This window comes from Myotis yumanensis, unplaced genomic scaffold, assembly GCF_028538775.1.
Source record: "Myotis yumanensis isolate MYYU_CA2020_CCGP unplaced genomic scaffold, mMyoYum1.0.hap1 SCAF_18, whole genome shotgun sequence".
Taxonomy (NCBI): Eukaryota; Metazoa; Chordata; class Mammalia; order Chiroptera; family Vespertilionidae; genus Myotis; species Myotis yumanensis.
In genome coordinates this window covers 10,449,948-10,470,582 of record NW_027223769.1, presented here as the reverse complement: position 1 = coordinate 10,470,582, position 20,635 = coordinate 10,449,948, and the positions used below count along the sequence as shown (strand labels likewise).

At 40.7% G+C, this 20,635-nt stretch overlaps 1 protein-coding gene across 2 annotated transcripts in view; it reads right to left on the bottom strand.

Annotated features, from left to right (window-relative positions):
- Nucleotides 1–20,635, bottom strand: part of CEP89 (centrosomal protein 89) — a 92,951-nt gene that overhangs the window by 46,391 nt on the left and 25,925 nt on the right. Inside the window, exons 5-10 of one of the 2 annotated variants that reach the window (XM_070398336.1) lie at nucleotides 17,830–17,926; nucleotides 12,003–12,031; nucleotides 10,813–10,855; nucleotides 8,304–8,522; nucleotides 6,136–6,281; nucleotides 67–117 (exon numbers count right to left, since the gene is read on the bottom strand). In XM_070398336.1, coding sequence (XP_070254437.1) covers nucleotides 67–117; nucleotides 6,136–6,281; nucleotides 8,304–8,522; nucleotides 10,813–10,855; nucleotides 12,003–12,031; nucleotides 17,830–17,926 — 585 coding nt within the window. The remainder of the gene's footprint in view (nucleotides 1–66; nucleotides 118–6,135; nucleotides 6,282–8,303; nucleotides 8,523–10,812; nucleotides 10,856–12,002; nucleotides 12,032–17,829; nucleotides 17,927–20,635) is intronic. The other variant, XM_070398337.1, reaches the window with a different exon arrangement.

Sequence of the window (20,635 nt, the reverse complement as noted above, 5' to 3'; positions counted from 1 at the left end):
GATTTGAATAGCTATTCAAATATAGCCCAGAAAATATGGGCCTGAAATTAAATAACTTTTACTTACCAACCAGGGTGGTACGGGGCCCTTCGATGGTAGGCCTTCAATAGTTATACTCTAAGAACAAAACACATTTTGAAGACAAATTAAACTATAATCCTGAAATTTCAAGCCTTAAGATATTCTTAATCAACTATGCATCAGCAATCTATGCATCTATATGTGTAGAAAATGTTCTTTTGGAATGTTTGAGAATAATTTGAGGTAAAATGCCTCCTTTCCTGTAATACTTCAGTGTATATTACCTAAAAAGAAAAACCGTCACTTACTCAACCACACTGCCATCATAAAAATCAAGAACTCAACAGTGATATACTATATTCTAATCTACAGAATATATTCAAATTTCACCTATTTTCTATAAGTTCAACTTTTAAAAAAAAAATACCATATAGTATTTTGGGGAGTGTAACTGTTCACAGTTTCTTATGATCCTTAGTATTTTTGTGTTATCAGTTCTAATGCCTCCTCTTTATTTCTAATTTTATTTGAAACATCTTTTTTCTTAGTCTAGCTAAAGGGTGGTCAAATGTATTTGTCTTTTCAAAAAACCAGTTCTTAGTTTCATTGATGTGTTCTGTTGTCTTTTCAGTCTCTATTTCATTTATTTCTGCTGATTTTCTTTTTATTCCTCCCGTTAACTTTGAGCTAAAAGTCTTCTTTTGTCTAGTTCCTCAAGGCACCTTAGGAACTAAACAAAAGAAGGTTATTTATTTATTCTTAATTTTTAACGTTTGCATTTATTGCTATAAATTTCCCTTTAGAACTACTTTTGCTGCTTCCCATAAGTTTTGGCATGTCATGCTTCCATTTTCATTTTTTTCAAGGTATTTTTTTTTCTTTTTCATTTTCATTTGTTTCAAGGTATTTTTTTACTTCTCTTTTGACCGACCCACTGGTTGTTCAGTAGCATGTTGTTCAATGTCCACATATTTGTAAATTTTTTTTTTTAATCTTTATTGTTCAGATTATTACATTTGTTCCTCTTTTTTCCCCCCATAACTCCCCTCCTTCCAGCTCCCACCCCACCCTCCACCCTCACTCCCCACCCACTGTGTTCATCCATAGGTGCATGATTTTTGTCCAGTCACTTCCCGCATCTCCCACACCCCTTTTCCCCCCAAGAATAGTTAGTCCATTCCCTTTCTATGTCTCCGATTCTATTATAATCACCAGTTCATTCTGTACATCAGGTTATTTATTCACTTGATTCTTAGATTCATTTGTTGATAGATGCATATTTGTTGTTCATAATTTGTATCTTTACCTTTTTCTTCTTCTTCCTCTTCTTAAAGGATACCTTTCAGCATTTCATATAATACTGGTTTGGCGGTGGTGAACTCCTTTAGCTTTTCCTTATCTGTGAAGCTCTTTATCTGACCTTCAATTCTGAATGATAGCTTTGCTGGATAAAGTAATCTTGGTTGTAGGTTCTTGGTATTCAGCACTTTGAATATTTCTTGCCATTCCCTTCTGGCCTGCAAAGTTTCTGTTGAGAAATCAGCTGACAGTCGTATGGGTATTCCCTTGTAGGTAATTGAGCCTCTTTCTCTTGCTGCTTTTAAGATTTTCTCTTTGTCTTTTGCTCTTGGCATTTTAATGATGATGTGTCTTGGTGTGGTCCTCTTTGGATTCCTTTTGTTTGGGGTTCTCTGCGCTTCTTGAACCTGTAAGTCCATTTCTTTCTCCAGGTGGGGGAAGTTTTCTGCCATTATTTCTTGAAATAGGTTTTCAATATCTTGCTGTCTCTCATCTTCTGGCACTCCAATAATTCTGATATTAGACCGCTTAAAGCTGTCCCAGAGGCTCCTTACACTATCTTCACACTTTCGGATTCTTTTTTCATTTTGCTTTTCCAATTGGGTGTTTTTTGTCGAATCTTTGGTTTGATTCTTGAGCTCCTCTGGTTTGCTATTGGGTATAATATTCTTTATTTCAGTCCGTGTATGCTTACTTTCTAATTTCTTTATCGTAGCATCGAGGGTCTCATTAGTTTTCGTGAGGCTCTGCACAAATTTATGGCAAGCCCTCAAAATTGCGATTCTTAGCTCCATATCCTCCATTTCTGTCATGTTTTTTTGTCTCCGCATCTTTTATGCTTTCTTGATGCACCCCCTTGTGGTCTCTGTGCGCAGTCTTGTTCTAGCCAAGCCTTAATTGTTGTAGTTAACACTAGAGGGATTTGACCACCAGGCCGACTGGCTCCATATTTGTAAATTTTTATACTTGATTTCTAATTTCATACACTGTGGTCAAAAAAGATGCTTGATATGTCAATATTCTTAAATTTATTAAGACTTGTTTTGTGTCCGAACATATGATCTGTACTGGAGAATGTCCATGTGCACTTGAGAAGAGTGTGTATTCTGCTGCTGTTGGAGGAAATGTTCTGTATTAGGTCTGTCTGATCTAACATGTAGTTTAAGTCCAATATTTCCTTATGATTTTCCATCTTGATGATCTATCTAGTATTGCGGTATTGAAGTCCCCTACTATTATTGCTATTTTCCCCTTCAGTTGTTAATATTTGCTTTATATATTTAGGTGCTCTGATATTGGGTACATAAATATTTACAATTATATTCTCTTGATGAATTGACTCCTTTACCATTATGTAATAACCTTCTTTGTCTCTTTTACCGTTTTAATTTAAACTCTATTTTGTCTGATATAAGCATAGTTACCCCTTCTTTCTTTTGGCTTCCATTTACATTAAATGTATGTTTCTATCCCTTCGCTTTCAGTCTAAGTATGTCCTTACAGCTGAAGTGAGTCTTTTGTAGGCAGCAGATAGTTGGATCTTTTTTTCCGTTTATCCATTCTGCCACTCTATGTCTTTTGATTGTAGAATTTAGTCCTTTCATTTTAATTATTAAGTATGACCTTTTTAGTTGCCATCTGTTCATTTTTTGCTGGCTGTTTTGTAATTCCTTTCTGCCTTTCTTGCTCTCTTCCTTTGTGATTTGATGCTTTCCTGTATTGGTATGTTTTGATTCTTCCTTTCTCTTTCTCTTTTGTGTACATCTATTATAGGTATTTGCTTTGTGATTACCATGAGGCTTGCATAAGACATTTTGAACAGTCATTTTAAGCGAATAACAACTTAACTTTGAGCTTTTAATCAGCTTGCATCTACATGCTCACTACAATTCCCTTCATTGGGTCACTGGTGGGTCTCAGTACACAATAAACACACACAGCTCTATATTTTTACCACCACCCCACATTTTGTTTTTGATATAATTTACACCTTTTTATATTGTTTATCCATTAACAAATTATTGTATAGTTATTTTGAATACTTTGTCTTTAACCTTTATACTAGAGGTATGATTTACATCATTACAATATTGGAGTATTTTGAATTTAACTATATATTTACCTTTACCAGTAAGTTTTATACTTTCATATGATTTTGTTAGTAATTAGTACCTATTCTTTTCAGCTTGAAGAACTCCATTTAAAAAAATATTTTTTTATTGATTTCAAAGAGGAAGAGAGAAGGAACATAGAAACATCAGTAAGAGAGAATCATTGATTGGCTGCCTCCTACACACCCCCTACAGGGGACTGAGCCCACAACCTGCACATAAGCCCTGACAGGGAATCGAACTGTGACCTCCTGGTTCATAGGTCAATACTCAACTACTGAGCCACACTGGCTGGGCATTGAAGAATTTCTTTTAACATTTCTTGTAAGGCTGGTCAGCTGGTGATGAACTCCTTTGAATTTTGTTTGTCTGGAAAACTCTTTATCTCAGTTCTGAAGGACCACTTTTCCAGGTAGACTATTCTTATTTAGCAGAATTTTTTCTTTCAGCACTTTGAATAGATCATCCTACTCCCTGTGGCCTGCAGTTTCTGCTGAAAAAAACCCACTTATAGTCTGATGGAGGTTCCCTTGTACGTGAAGAACATTTTCTCTTGCTATTTTTAAGATTTTCTCTTGGAGAATCACTGACTACAAGTGGGAGATGGCCATTTTGCTTGTTCCTTTTACCTTTTGACAACTTAAAATAATGTGGTTTGGTGTGGGTCTCTATTTTATTTATTTATCTTATTTTTTTGTTAATCCTCACCCAAGGATATTTTCCAATTGGTTTTCAGGGAGAGTGGAAAAGAGAGAGAAAGACACAGAGAGAAACATCAATGTGAGAGAGACACATCGATTGGTTGCCTTATACTAGGGCCAGGGCCCAAGGAACCTGCAACCAAGGTATGTGCCCTTGACCAGGACTGAATCCGGGATCCTTTGGTTCGCAGGCCGACACTTTATCCACTAAGCCAAACCGGCTAGGGTGGTGTGGGTCTCCTTAGATTAATTTGGTACTCTGGACTTCCTGAATCTGGTTATCTGTTTCTTTCCCCAGGTTAGGGGAGTTTTCAGCCATTATTTCTTTGATAAGGTTTCTGTCCCTTTCTCTCTTTTTCTTCTAAGACCTCTATAATGTGTATATATATCTGCTTGATGGTATGCCCTAAGTCCCTTAAGCTATCTTCACACTTTTTCATTCTTTTTTGATTCTCTGATTGGATGAATACCACTGCCCTGTTTTCAAGTTTGCTGATCCTTTTTCCACTTGCTCTAGTCTGCTGTGGAACCCTTCTATTGAATTTCTGTTTAGTTATTGTATTCTTCAGCTTTATGATTTCATTGGTACCTTTTTATATCTTCTCTGTTGAAATTCTCACTTGTTCATGCATTGCTTTCCTGACCTCGATGAGCATCTTTAATTTTTTTGTTTTAAGAGTACTGTTGTGAAAGCTGGGGACAGTGAAACAAGGAAGACCTTAGGATAGAAGCAGCAACAGAAGAGAGCCTAGGCAGGGCTGCTTTGGCTCATTGGAGAGTCAGAGAACAGGCGGCCTTGGCGATAGGTTCAGGGGGTTAGCCCAGGACAAGCTGCCTCCGCCTATTGCTCTCCTGGTTGTCAGTCTCGTGGGGCCCCTCAGATGCATGCCTGAGAAGGAAGAGGGAGAGCTCCCTTGATGAGCATCTTTACGACTGTTACACGACTGAGTAAATCACTTATTTCCATTTCATTAAGGCTGGTTTCTGAAGATTAATTTTGTTCTTTTGTTTGAAACACATTCCTTCCTTTCTTCATTTTCCTGGACCCTCTGAGTTAGTGTTGCTAATTAGATAAAGCAGCCTCCTCTCCTAGTCTTGGCAGAATGGTCTCTTATAGGAGATGAACCTCACCAATCAGCCCAGTTGGAGTTCCTGGTTGCCTTTCAAACCTTTGTGATAGTCCACTGTCTTTGTTCTTAGTGGCTCCCAGTAGTTGAGGAGATACCAAGACTCACAGTGTCCCAACGAGGGGACTGCAGTCAGCATCTAGATGCAGGATGATTAGAAGCCAGACCCTCAGGCAACAGTCAGGAAAGTATGCAGTTACACCCCTTTAAGGGAAAAAGTGGGAGATGGCCATTTTTGCATGCCCCCTTTGTGCTGAGCCTGGGTATACAGCTTCGAAGTTTGGGGGTATGCTGCTGAGCCCATTTAAAAACTGTTTCTTGTTTGCTATAAACCTGTGTGGGACTCATGAATGCAAGTCCCATTGACTAGAGTGAGGTGATTTGGGGTCTATATAAACTAGTCTGTCTTCTTTTGAGAGTTAGTGCACTGATAAATTACAGTTGTAAACTTGAGGGACAAGACTTAGAATGGAGCCCTAGGTGGTTTGGCTCAGTGGATAGAGCGTTGGCCTGTGGACTGAAGGGTCCCAGGTTCGATTCTGGTCAAGGGCACATTCCCGGGTTGCAGGCTTGATCCCCAGTGGGGGCGTGCAGGAGGCAGCCAATCAATGATTCTCTCTCATCACTGATATTTCTAGCTCTCTCTCCCTCTCCCTTCCTTTCTGAAATCAATAAAGATATATTAAAAAAAAAAAGAGGGAAGGACGGGAAGAAAGGAAGGGAGGAGGTGGAGGGGAGGAGAAGGAAATAGAAAGGTCCCTAGAATATGCTGTGCTTTGTATGTGTCTTTTTATGCCAAATTGTAATAAATATGAATCCCTCAATTCACCTTGAAAGGTTAAAAAAAGGCTGATGTTTCTTAATTGGAAACATTACCTCTTCCTGCGATAAATGCCGGAATTTTGTTTGATATCTGCTCAGTTCTACATTCAAACGGTGGACAGTCATTTTCAGCCCATCATTTTCATCCACCAGTTCTTGAGCTTGTTTTCTTAGATAAAGTAATTCAGGTGCAGCAACTACTGAAAAAAATTAATATTATACTCTAAGAATGTGTATCAAATAGATTAAGATTTTATATGAATTGCGAACCATCTGCCCTTTTTTCCCTTTTGGGCTCACAGAGGCAGTGAGTTACAAATATATAGGTTCAAGTGAATAAAAGTTTCTAAGTTTTTTAACACTAAATAGTCAACACTTTGGAAGTTTGTGGAAATTTTTACATGTACAACTAATTAAGGTAAAATAAAAACTTTAAATTGAAAAGGAAGTCATTGTTTCCAATGATATATAAATATTTGCCTTGCAAATCATATAGTATAAATGGAAAATTTATTAAAATAACTTTTCCAAATATTAGAAAACATAATAGAAAATAGATCCCACAAAGTAATAACACAAATAATGTAAAGTATCTAGAAATAAGTGTGACTAAGACAAGAAATATGCAAGGTCTATATGAAGAAAATGATATAATGTTTCTTCAGGCAATAATATTAGCCTTATATAAATAGATAGATGTATAGAGACAAAAATCAGTGAATATATGTATAACCTGAGAGGTAAAAAGGACTTGACATCAAGGGCATAAGCCATAAAAGAAAAATATCCTTTAGATTTAAATTATCAACAGAGAAAATATTACATACACGACAAAGGCTAACATCCGTAATACACAGAGAGCTCCTACAAAACAATGAGAAAAAGCCAGATATCTCAATTTAAAGTCAGAAAATTTAGCCCTGGCCATTGTGGCTCAGTTGGTTGGAGTGTCATCCAATGTACCAAAAGGCTGCAGTACATGCAACCTAGGGCATACACCTAGGTTGAGAGTTTGGTCCCCAGTCAGGGTGTGTATGGGAAGCAACCAATTGATGTTTCTCTCTCACATCGATGTTTCTTTCTCTCTCTCTCTCTCTCTCTCTCTCTCTCTCTCTCTCTCTCTCTCTCGTCAATAAAAACATATCCTCGGGTGAGAATTTAAAAAACAACAACATACCAATGTTAACTTCTTACCGTGGACAACTGTACTATTGTTAAGAGGTTGACATTAGAAACCTGAATAAAGAATATAATGCAGCCCTGGCTGGGCTGGATCGCCAGTAGTGGGCGTGCAGGAGGCAAACAATAGATGCTTATGTTTTGTATATTTTATTTATCTTTTTTTGTTGTTGCTAATCTTCACCTGAGGATATTTTTCCATTGATTTTTAGAGAGTGGAAGGGAGGGAAAAGCCACATCCATTGGTTGCCTACTGCACGTGTCCCCACCAGGGCTGGGGATTGAACCTGCAATCCAGGTATGTGCCCTTGACCAGAATCAAACTGGGATCCTTCAGCCTGCGGGACAACGCTCTATCCACTGAGCCAAACCAGCTAGGGATAAAACATAAAAAAATGTTTATGTTTTGATCTCTCCCTCTCCCTTCCTCTTTATCTAAAATAAATAAAAACATGTTTTTTAAAGTGGGAAAATTTATAAAAGAAAAAGAAAATGATATGCAAAGATATGAAAAAAATACCCAAGCTCACTGATAATAAGAGAAATACAATTTAAAATGGGATTCCTGCCCTAACCAGTTTGGCTCAGTGGATAGAGCGTTGGCCTATGGACTGAAGGGTCCCATGTTTGATTCTGGTCAAATGTTTCTAACTCTCTATCCCTCTCCCTTCCTCTCTGTAAAAAATCAATAAAATATATATTTTTTTAAAATGGGATTCTTTCTTTGCCTATCAAATTAGCAAAAAAAATATAATCCTCATTAATGGTAAATATGTGGTGAAAAGGCACTTTTACATGCTGTTCAATGAGATAAAAACTGATATGAAATTTATGTAAAGTTCCTTTCCTAAGCATCAAATCCAGAAGTATTAGAATTTCTTTAGCATAACAATAATAATGATATAGCAGATAAAGTCAAATTTCACAAAAGAGATCAACATTAAAATCAATAAATATTACAACCTAAAATATTAACTCTCAAAATAAGAAAATGAGTTAAGTCCTGTTTGTTCCTTTAATTAAAAAACTGTAGTTGTCCCCACCTTCCTTAGAGGATGCCTTCTCAGCCTCTTTCAGCTTTCCATTTTCTTTTACTATTCTCTTAAATTTTAATTGTAGTTCTTTCATTGCTTGTTTTACTATGTTAAGTTCAAGAGTAAGTGTTTGGTTTGTTGTGTGCAGATGCATATTTTCTTCTTTTAATTCCTCAAACTTTTCTTTGGTTATTTCTATACATCGTTGACGTGTTTTACCAGTTATATCTGAAAAGGTATAAGGAAAACGTTTTAAAATATTGACATTTACAATTTTACATCAAAATTACGTGAGACTTCATTTGAAAAACCATGTTAGCAACTACTTTGTGTCAGGCCTCATGTTATCCTCTTTGCTCCTGGGAAAGAGAATGGCCTCACAAGAAAGAATGAGTGGTCTGATGAGACTACAGTGGATGACAGAAGAGAGGTGACAGAGGGGGAAGCAGGACTCAGGGGAGGCGCTTGCATATCATAATATGCAGAGTGGAGGCCACCAGGAACCAGGAAGGTTTTTGGGCAGAGGTGTGAAAAGAAGAGGTTCTACTCTCAGATGAGTCCCTCAGGGCAGCAGTAAAGAAAGGGAAGGAATGAGGCCCAGCCCAGAGGAGCTCTGAGGGCAGCACTACGATGGGAACAGAGAAGGGATATATGAGCGCAAGACTCAGGGGCTAAAGCCCCACAGGACCCAACAGGGAGGGGCAAATCAAGATCTGCGTTTGGAAGACACTTAGCCAGACAAGGAAACAAGTGGAGCAAGAGAAGCAAAGCTCGGTTTAGGACACAGGCCCATAGCGCTGAAGGCAGCCTCGGCTGAAACAGAGGGGAGCCACCAGGATGTGGGCAGTATCTGATGGCACCATGGAGAGAAGGAAAGCAGAGATCACAAAGGATTTTAAGAAGGAAAAGCAAGAAAGATGGGAAGAGCCCTAGCCGGTTTGGCTCAGTGGACAGAGCGTCAGCCTGCGGACTGAAGGTTTCCAAGTTCGATTCCGGCCGAGGGCACATGCCCAGGTTGTGGGCTCGATCCCCAGTAGGGGAAGTGCAGGAGGCAGTGATCAATGATTCTCTCTCATCATTGATGTTTCTCTCTCCCTCTCTGAAAACACTAAAAATATATTAAAAAAAGAAAAGAAAAAGGAAAGATGGGAAGAAACCAGAGCGATGTTCCATGGAGAGATATGCTCACAGAGCTCAAAAAAGGTGAAAACTACAATGGGCTCCCTGGCCAGGGCACACCTCCAAATGGAGGTGGAAACAGAAGCAGAGCTTCTGTGGATAGACAAGGGGGGGAAGGCTGGTGGCTCCAGACAGTAGATTCAGCACGCACCCCAGGGAACAGGCAAAAGCTAGGGAGGGGAAAGGTGACTCCAGATAACACCCTCTGACCCTGATACGCATATATCCAGTCTTTAGAACATGAAAGAAAAGGCTAAGAAATGAGTAACTCCAGAGTTACACTGAGAACAAGAGGGGAACCCCAGAAAGAAAACAATTGAGATTAGGTTGAAGACAGAAGCTGCCGCCTAAAATATGTCAGGAGACATCAGCTACAAAAGTGGGGATGCCTCACCCTGGCAGATAATAGGAACCTAAATGGCCCAGAAAGTTGTCCAGTTAGAGCACCAGTTGGAGCTCAAATCCTTTGGGCCAGGCAGGCACTAAAGTCTGAGAGGCAGGGCAGGCCCGAAGGAGTGTAGAATCCCATAAGGAAGAGGGACCCCTAAAGCCCCTGACTGGCCCGTCAGTCACTGGAGACAGGCTGTACAATTGGCAGCCTTGCTTGTTTCCCCATCTGAGCAGCCTGCAGTAAGCAGATACAGCATCTCCAGGCAGACCAACAGGGGCTCTCAAGGACCAAGGGGGGCACACCACCAAGAACCAGCAAGTGTCAGAGCCAAGAGAAGCACCCAAGTCAAATTATAGAGGAGAGAGTGGCTGGCACAAAAATGACAAGATTTTGGAATAAGTATATTTAACATTTTCAAAGAGATGCTTGTTGATATTTCATAGAAATCATATAAGCAAACATTTTGAGTAACACATCAATTCAAAGGATGGGCTAAGTGGCAGGATATATACAAAGACGAATGAGCCTATGGGCTAGAAGTTAGAGCCTTAGCAAACTCCTACAACACCACCAAAACCACAGAGATAGAATGGGTGAAAGTCAAGTCAACACTAAGATAGAATGGAGGACAGGCTGAAAAGTCTTGATACCCAATACAGTTTTTGGATAGTGATGTGAAGCCTAACAGACAAAATTTACAAAATTCACTTTGAAAGCTACCGAAGCTCCACAAACATTATAGGGGAGAGTGCCCCAGAAAACATCTCTAAATCTCACATTGCCTCCAGCCCCAGAGCAGAACCCTTATTTGCATATACCCACCCTCCCAGTATCTAAGCACACCCCACAGGTCCTTCCAGCCCCCACTCCCAGGATCTGAGCACAGCTCCAGAGGACATATTTCCACTATAAGCTTTTCAATCATAATCAAATTCAAAAAGCAAATACCTGGGGAGGGTGGAGGTTTTCCACATAATGGTGTTTTTTCATCCTAAGGGGAAAAAAGTCATGAGCCTAATAAATTGAGAGTGTTAGCATCTTCTGTTCAAACTTTCTGCCTTTTTGCCTGTAAGTTCAGTCAGTCACTGTCTCTATATGTAGGTCCCATGAGTAATGGGCCATCATTTCACACTCTTAAAGCATGTGATATGGCTGCAGGTGCTGAGCAGAGAGATGTGCAAAGCAAACTCCAGCCAGGCTTTTCTCCTTGGGACATGCAAGAAGACCCCATAAACTGCAGAGAAGCATGTTTTTCAGGGTGCTGAGAAAAGAATATAAGTTCTTGCTTTTCAACACAAAACCTCGAGGAAAGGGAAAGCTTTAACTTTTGTTAATTTTTCCATTACACATCAGTCTGATACTAAGTTTCTAATTTCTGCTGAAAAAGTAGATAAGGTTTATAAATTAACTAGAGGCCTGGTGCATGAAATTTGTGCACAGTAGGGTCCCTAGGCCTGGTTGGCGATCAGGGCCGATTGGAGCCTTCCGGCTGCCAGCTGGAGCCTTCCTTCGTTCTGTGCCGCCCCCTGGTGGTCAGCGCACATCATAGCAAGCGATCTGTCTGGTCAAACTCCCGTGGGGACAATTTGCATATTAGGCTTTTTTATATATAGATTCTACTGAGAAATGTTTAATTTTTAAATTTCTAAGACCTCACACAATTCAAAACTTAAGTTAGAACTATTTCCATGTTTGCGAATTAGTTATTGTCTATTCATTCTACAAATTATGTAAGTGATTTCAAACCTCTCAATACATTAGTTTCATTTTTAAACTGTGGAAAATATGAATTTCTTCAAGTTTTTTAAGTATTTAAAAAAAACATTCAGCCTGCCCACAGTGGCTCAGTTGGTTGAGCATCGTCCTGTGCTGGTTTGATTCCTAGTCAGGGCACACACCTGGGTTGCAAATTCAATCCCTGCTTGGGGTGTGCATGGGAAGGCAACGGATCGATATTTCTCTCTCTCTCCCTTCTTCTCTTTAAGCATGTCCTTGGATGAGGATTAAAAAAAGGAAGAAACATCCAATCAGAAAGAACTCTTAAGGGAGGTTTCCCCTCAAAAAATCAAAAGTTATTTAAACATTATGGTAGAAATTCAATCTATTGAGAAAACCAGTTTTTGAAAAACTAATCTTACCTTTAAAGTCAGAACAGAATGTTCACCATCTGATTTTAAAAAGATGAGAGAAAAAATTAAAAGCAGATAAAGACATTTGACATCTCAGAAGAGTACAATCACCAAAACTCACCTTCCACAGCGGAGCTAAACAAGGCAGGGAGCAGCAGCAGGCGTGGCCAGGTTGCATGGCAAGCTGGTCCCAGAGCGAGGCCGGGAGCCCAGCTCTGAACTGCTCATCCTTGACTATCCTGCTCATTCTTGAGCACCTTCAGTGGCTCACAGGATTGCAGAACCAAGGCCAAATGCCTCAGTGTGGCTCTGAGCCCTTTCCATGTAGGGCACCTCCCCATCTTTCCAACATACCTCACTGCAGTACTCCCTCCACAGGTTCCACCTGCCATTCCCCAAATGGGCTGGGCCTACCCTGCCTGGAAGTAGCATCCAACTTGGTCAGAACAGTAGTTGTTCCTTGAAGCAAACTGCCTCAATGACACACATGAAAACAAATCTTGTCCAGTAACTCATTTTCGACTTATAAATATATACTTGTGATTAATATCCTCCAGGAAGAGGCTGACCTTATGACCCAGTTTGCCTGTACCTCTTGTTGTAGTGAAAAGTTGGGTTTTCAACTTTTTAGAAGTTCATTGCTTTTAACTTTCCACAATTAATTTGCAGAGCAGAAATAACTGGCTGAGAAATAAATTAGAAGCAAATATGCAAAAAGAAAAAAAATATAGAATTCAGAAAAACAAACAAAAATGCTTAAAGATGCATACAACATTATAAATCTGCTTATTGGTTCATTACAATTACCAACACTTGTGCAACTAATCAATGAAGAGCTTATTTTTTACCAAAAAGTCATCTTAATCCACTATTTTTAAACAAACTGCCTTTTTAAAAAATGTATTTTTAAACATTTTTCCAATTAAAGTTGACATTCAGTATTAACAAACCTGGTTTTGATCACGTGTTTTGGGGCAGCCTGGACTGGGCACCAGATGAAATCCTACCCGGTCCTTCTGGCCTAATGGCCTCTTCTCCCTGCCACTTTCTACAACTGGCAGACAATGTTGAATGCTCTCTGGTCTTTGTGCCCACTTCTACCACCAGCCTTCGCACCCAGGCAGTTTACCGTCTACACATCCTCCCCTGCAACTAGAATGTGAGGGTAAAGGCTGTGGCTCCATCATTTCTGGCACATAGTAAGCTGAATAAATTTCTGATGAGCAAATGTTTAAACTGATAAAAAATTAATTAAAATAATTTACATTTTTAATAACTGTTACAATATTCTTGATTTGGTATCTTCCAATGCTATATCAGATCTACTGCTTTCCTATTTAATGGAATCTTCTATGTGTCCCTTAAATTCTTCACAAAATAAAGTTGGGGGAGGGCAGGGGATTAAATGGGGGCGGACAGGCTTCTAGTCAAAATGGCAGAGTAGGTAAACGCAGTACTGACATCTCTCGTGACCACTTCAAAATTACAACTAAACTACTGAACAACCATCACTGAGAACTGCCTGAAGTCTAGCTGAACAGAACTCCTATAAGTAAGGAAGCCACAGGGAGACCGGTAGGAGGGGCAGAAATGCAGAATGGTCATGTCCCACACCCATGTGAGGAGGTTAAGAATCAGGAGGGATATCTCAGCTGGGGAGGAGTCCCAGCCCAGGGTTCCAGGGCCAGGAACAGAAGTCCCCATAATACAGCAGAGACTGAGTCTGAGTAAGACGGAAGGCTGCTGGGATCCCAGGCAGTTCCTCTTAAAGGGCCCACACTCAGACTTACTCAGACTCACTTGCTCTGAACATAGGAACTAAATTGTCTGGCTTTGGGGTGAGGGCTAGAGGGGTAGCTTTCTCCCAGACAGAAGTGCTAGCAGAAGACATGTTCCTTTGCTGAGTCCTCCCCACATAGAGCTGACAGCAGGCACATACTTGAGTCTCCATTTACCTGGCTAACACTGTTCACCCTACCTGGGTGATTCCCTGAGATCCTCACCCAACTTTCAGACCCACCCAAGCCGCTTGGCTTGAACTTCAGACTTTGCTAAAATCTCTCAAAGGTTCATAAATCTCAAACAAGCAGCATCTGGCCTCAGCATGCCCTGTACCTCTTGCCAAGCAGCCCAAGCCCAGTACTAGTAGCAGCCAGCCTTGGTTCATAGCTTGGCCTCTCCTGGGCACCTCCAAGCCCAGCACAAGTGGCAACTATCTGCATGAGCCACATGCTGGGTGGTCCCTGGCATGGCACAAGCAGTGGCTAACTGTGGCCTGCACCTCCAGGGAGGCTCCTGGGCCAATGCTCCCAGAGGACAGCTTCAGACCACACAAGAGCATCACCCAATCACCTCCACCAGCAGACTCATCTGGCACTGAGCCCTGCTGAAGCAAGTCCTGCTCCATGTAGTCGGCCCCTACACAAAAGCTCCTCTGCTATAGTCTTGGCCAATCCTCACAGCTGATTGGCCTGGGGGTCAATCCCTCCCATTGACAGAAATCAAGGCTCAACTACTAAACTGGAGGGTGTACATAGCCCATATATGGTGGGGGGTGCGGGGGGTTGCACCTGGAGTGCTCAGCTTGGGTTACTACAGAGGCTGTGCCAGTGGGCCCTACAGGACATGTACTACATTAGGCCACTCTACAAAGCCTGGGACACATAGCAGCTCTACCTAGTACAAACACAGGGAGGCAGCCAAAACAAGGAGACAAAGCAACATATCCTAAATGAAAGAACAGGAGGACAAAACTCCAGAAAAAAAATTAAACAAAATGAAGACAAGCAATCTACCAGAGATACAAAGTTCAAAATACTGGCGATAACCAGGCCAGTATGTCTCAGTGGTTGAGTGTCGACCTATGAACCAGGAGGTCATGGTTTAATTCCCAGTCAGGGTACATGTCTGAGTTTCGGGCTGGTCCTCAGTAAGGGACATGCAGGAGGCAGCTGATCAATTATTCTCTCTCAACATTGATATTTCTATCTCTCTCTCCCTCTTCCTTCCTCTCTGAAATCAATCAATACATATATATATATATATTAAAAAACAATGGTTGTAAGGATGCTCAAGGAAATTAGGAAAAGGTAGATTAACTCAGTGAGAACTTCAACAACCAGATAAAAACATAGAAATGAAGATTTTTAAAAAAACCATAAAAAAGGACAGAAATGAAGAGTACAATAACTGAAATGAAGAAACAGTAAAATGAATCAACAGTAGACTGATGAAAGCAGCAATTTGGAAAATAAGGTAGCAGAAAACACCTAATCAGAACAGCAAAAAGAAAAAAGAATCCAACAAAATGAGGACTGTTTAAGGGGCCTCTGGAACAACTTTAAGAGAACCAACAGGCCTAGACATTCTGGCTCAGTGGATAGAGCATTGGCCTGCAGACTGAAGGGTACTGGATTTGATTCCGGTCAAGGGCATATGCCCGAGTTGTGGGCTCGATCCCCAGTAGGGGGTGTGCAGGAGGCAGCCGATCAATAATTCTATCTCATCATTGATGTTTATATCTCTCTTTCCCTCTCCCTTTCTGAAATCAATAAAAAAATATATATATTTTAAAAAGAGTACCAACATTCATGGGGGTGCCAAAAAAAGAAGAGAGAGAGCAAGAAATTGAAAGCCTATTTGAAAAAATAATGTCAGAAAACTTCCTAACTTGATGAAGGAAACAGACACACAAGTCCATGAAGCATAGAGAATCCCAAATAAGATGAACCCAAAGAGGCCCACACCAAGATACAACATAATTAAAATGCCAAAGGTTAAAGACAAAGAGAGAATCTTAAAGACAGTTATTATCTACATTGGAGCTCCCATAAGACTATCAGCTGATTTCTCAACAGAAACTTTGCAGATCAGAAGGGACTGGCACAAAATATGAAAGGCCACCAGTTTGATTCCTAGTTAGGGCACACATCTAGGTTGTGGATTCCATCCTGGGTCGGGATGTGTACAGGAGGCAACCAATCAATATTTCTCTCTCACATTCATGTCTCTCTCTCTCTCTTCCTTTCTCCCTCTCTAAAGTCAAAGACAAAAGAAGTAGATGGACATGTATGAACATAAGGAGATATTCAGGATGTGTCTTAGATTTAAAAAAGGAAGGTACGAAAATAATGTGTATTTTATATACATACCGAATTGTATGTTAAAAGTAATTATCTAGCCTTAGCAGATTTGGCTCAGTGGATAGAGCATCGGCCTGCGGACTGAAGGGTCTCAGGTTCAATTCTAGTCAGGGCACATGCCTGGGTTGTGGACTTGATCCCCAGTAGGGGGCATGCGGGAGGTAGCTGATTGATGATTCTCTCTCATCACTGATGGTTCTCTCTCTCTCTCTTCTCCTCTCACTTCCTCTCCAAAATCAATAAAAAAAATTAAAATAATAAAAGTAATTATCTAGCCCTGGCCGGTGGTGTTCAGTGGTTAGTGTCAGCCTGAACATTGAAGGGTTGTGGGTTTGATTCTCAGTCAAGGGCACATATCTGGGTTGCAGGTTCGATCTCTGGCCCCAGTTGGGGTGCTTGTGGGAGGCAACCAATCATTGTGTCTCTCTCACATCACATTGATGTTTCTCTCTTGCTCTCTCTCTTTTTCTATCCCTCTCTTCCTCCCTTCCACTCTCTCTAAAAAGAAATCAATGAAAAAAATATCCTCGGGTAAGGATCAACAACAAAAAATAATAAAATAAAATTAATTATCTATGAAGTACAATTATGTGTGTTTAACTTTATATATTTATGCATTTCCGTTTTTTTACAGAGCAAAAGTAGTACTTCTATAATTAATAAAGGAATACAGGTTTTTTAAAAATATATTTTATTGGTTTTTTACAGAGAGGAAGGGAGAGGGAGAGAGAGTTAGAAACATGGAGGAGAGAGAAACATCGATCAGCTGCCTCCTGCACACTCCCTACTAGAGATGTGCCCGCAACCAAGGTACATGCCCTTGACTGGAATCGAACCCGGAACCCTTCAGTCCGCAGGCCAGCGCTCTATCCACTGAGCCAAACCGGTCAGGGAAAGGAATACAGTTTTTATATGACTTTAATATTCACACAGATTTTCCCATAGGGATAAAATATGCCACCTAACCAATTGGTGTTTCTGGCCCAGGTATTACTAGCTGGCATTCTGTTTTCCAACCACCTCTCCTTGAGCCCAAGCAACTCTCAGGAGGGTCCTGATAAAGCAGTTATTGGTGCCCACTGTATGTCAGGCTCTCTTTCTCACTTCTCAAACATAAGCCATCTTTTAGGAAACTGAAAAGAGTTCCCTACCTTTACTATAATACTCTGAATTCTCTCACAGTGCCAGACAAAATATACAGACAATTGGCAACATACAGTTAGAGTTCTATTATAAACAGGTCTGTGCACTCATTCAACCAACAAACTCTTAGAGACGGACTGCTGTGGGCTGGGCCTAACTCCAGGCACTGGAGATAGCATGGAGACCACTGGGCTCCAGCCCTTGCAACGCCAGGCCTCGGTCGGGGTGCAGGGGGAAGGAGTGTGTAGAGCTTCAGAGCTTGAGCGGAAGCCCTTTTCCCCAGGTGTCCTCTCAGGGCTGACAGACAGAACTTACGAAATAGACTCCAAAATGAGTACAACCTAATATCCAGGCAACTGACTCTGGAGTAACTTACCTCCAGTGAAAATAAAATTCAGAAATATTCCTGAATATGGAAGTATGGAGGTGCAATGGCTATATGTTCCCCCAAGTTAACCAACATTTATTGTCACAAAATGTTTTTACTATTTGAAAAATTGTGGGTGTTTGGTTTTTTGGGTTTGTTTTTTTTTTTTTTTTTTTTTTTTTACCTTTTTCTTGTGTATGCTGTGATATAAGAGGTGGATCTTGCTCAGAAATATTTTCCTCATCTTCACTGTCCACCGCATGTGACAATGGAACCTTTTGCTACAAGAGACAAAGGAGCAAACATGTGATCAAATTCCCTCCCATTAAACTCAAATGGCTTATTCCATACTTTCTTCAGTGCCACCTCCCTCTCTGAGAGACAAAAGGACTACACTTGAAAGGGTGGGACAAAACTTCGGATTCCTTAGGAAAAGCCCTGTGGCAAAAGCAATGACATTGGAACTACACTTGGGCCATCCAGAACTTCAAACCCCACCCATGCTGCCTGGGCAGCCTCTCTTCCTCCTTCCTTCCAGAGACCAAGCCAGAACAAGGGGCTGCATCTGGCCTGCTGTGCGTAGCACCCAATACCATCCTACGCTGGCACTGTTACCGTGTTATCATCTCCACGTGAGACAAGTGCTGTCAACTTGCCCTGTGAGAACCCTCAGTCCGGCAACTGTTTGGGGTTGAGGTCAGTTATGTTCGCGGGCTTTGTGAGTCCCCTGTAAATGTTTCCTCATGAAATGGAACCCTCTCCTCCACTGCCTGTGAGCATCTCCTATGCAGAATGTTCACAGCAGCACTATTCCTGAAAGTCCCAAACTGGAAACAACCAAATATCCATCATCAATGAAATGAGTAAGTAATTGGATGGTACAGTTGTACAATGGGATATTATACAGCAATAGGAATGAACCAATCACTGCATGCACAATAACTGAAGACTCTAAAAAACCCCAAAGAATGCATACTATGTGATTACATTCACAGAATTTTCAGAATAGGCAAAACTAACCTAAGGTTATTTCCTAGGATCTAATCTACTCTTGGAGTTTAGGGCAGTGCTTACCTCTGGGGGAAGTAGTGACCTTCTCTGTCACAAAGAGGGACTTCCGGGGTACTAATAATGTTTTGTATTTTTTAAATCTGGGTGGTGGATACTTTGTAGAAATTCACTGAGCTGTACACTTATGATTGATGTACCTTTTGTGTATATTTAATGCATCAATAAATAAACCAAAGGCCTGACTGGTATAGCTCAGTGGTTGAGCGTTGAACTATGAACCAGGAGGTCGTGGGTTCGATTCCCAGTCAAGGCACCTGCCCAGGTTGTGGGCTCAATCATCAGTGGGGGATATGCAGGCGATAGCCAATCAATGATTCTCTCTTATCATTGATGGTTCTATCTCTCTCTCTCCCCCTCTCACTTCCTCTCAGAAATCAATAAAAATACATTTAAAAGAAAAAGAAATAAACAGACCAAAGAACTGTGATAATATTCAAAACAATATTCTAATTTAAAAGTTTTAATTTAGCCTGGCTGGTGTAGCTCAGTGGTTGAGCATTGACCTATGAACTGGAGGTCACGGTTCGATTTCAGTTTGGGGCACATGCCTGAGTTGTGGGTTCGATCCCCAATGTGGGCATGCAGGAGCGACAGTCCTTGCATCAAAGAGTTGCCAGTTCGAGTCCCGGTCAGAGCACATATGGGAGGCAAGCAATCAATGTTTCTTTCTTTTTTTAAAATTTTTTTTAAATTGATTTCAGAGAGGAAGGGAGAAGAGGAAGAGAGAAGTAGAAAATCAATGAGAGCGAATCATTGATCGGCTGTCTCCTGCACGCCTCCTACTGGGGATCAAGTCCACACCCATGCATGTGCCCTTGACCAGAATTGAACCTGGGACTCTTCAGTCTGCAGGCCCAACACTCTATCCACTGAGCCAAACTGGCTAAGGCCAATCGATGTTTCTCACATCAAAGTTTCTCTCTCTCTAAAAAAATTTTAAAAATCAATAAAAACATATCTTCAGGTGAGGATTAAAAACAAAAAATGATACAAACATCAAACTGACCAAAGAAGCCCCTGGGCAGAGGAGGACAGCATAGCAACAGCAGGGTTTCAAGGTGGACTTTTGTTTTATGTGCAATATCAGAAGTTTTTATAAGAAATGTGTACTCGTGTATTACCTTTGTGACAAAAAGAAAACTAAAAAGAAATTTAAACCGTGGGGACAGAGGGGACATTCCTAATCCTCAACAACAACAGGAAAAGAATGCCCTTGGCCTCTAGAAGTTTCTAGCAAGAACTAGTTTACCCTTCCATGAATAGTTCCTCTCTGCATCTCCATCCAAGCTTATGGCAACACTCAAATATGGGTTTGTTGACAGGTGGGTGGGTAAACAAATGCACAAATGAGTGACTATATAGCATTTTATGACAAGATGATCTGCAAATCCACAAATAGCAAGAATGCATGACAGAGATCTCCAATAACGTCCTATTGCTAGTTTCTATTTGAAAATGGTAACATGGCATTTAGGTGGTCTCTTCCCTTAAAACTAACTGAAATCAATCAGAAGAATAAAATTAATTAAAAATAAATTTAAAAAGCTTAGTCAATGGCCACAGTCTCAAACCACAAACTGGAGAAAACAGCTTCCAAATCTATGAAAACCTGGAACAGAGGGAGTATACCAAAAGCTGCTAGAATTCAAGCATGTAGATGCTCCAAAATTCACAAAGTGGTACAGAGTTCCTCTGATGGGTGCAATGAGAACAAGGGCATGGACAGGCCCAGGAGAAGTAGTCCTTCCCGGGGAGGAGAAATCAAAGGGAGCCACTTGTGGAGAGCCTGCCTTTATTGTCCAGAATCCAGCCTGCATACTCTCACAGAAATTAAAGGCAGCACAGGCTGACATAAAGATCCCAAAGGATATCAAGAAAAGCGATAAAGCATCAGAAAGATTTAAGAAGTAAACTGGCAG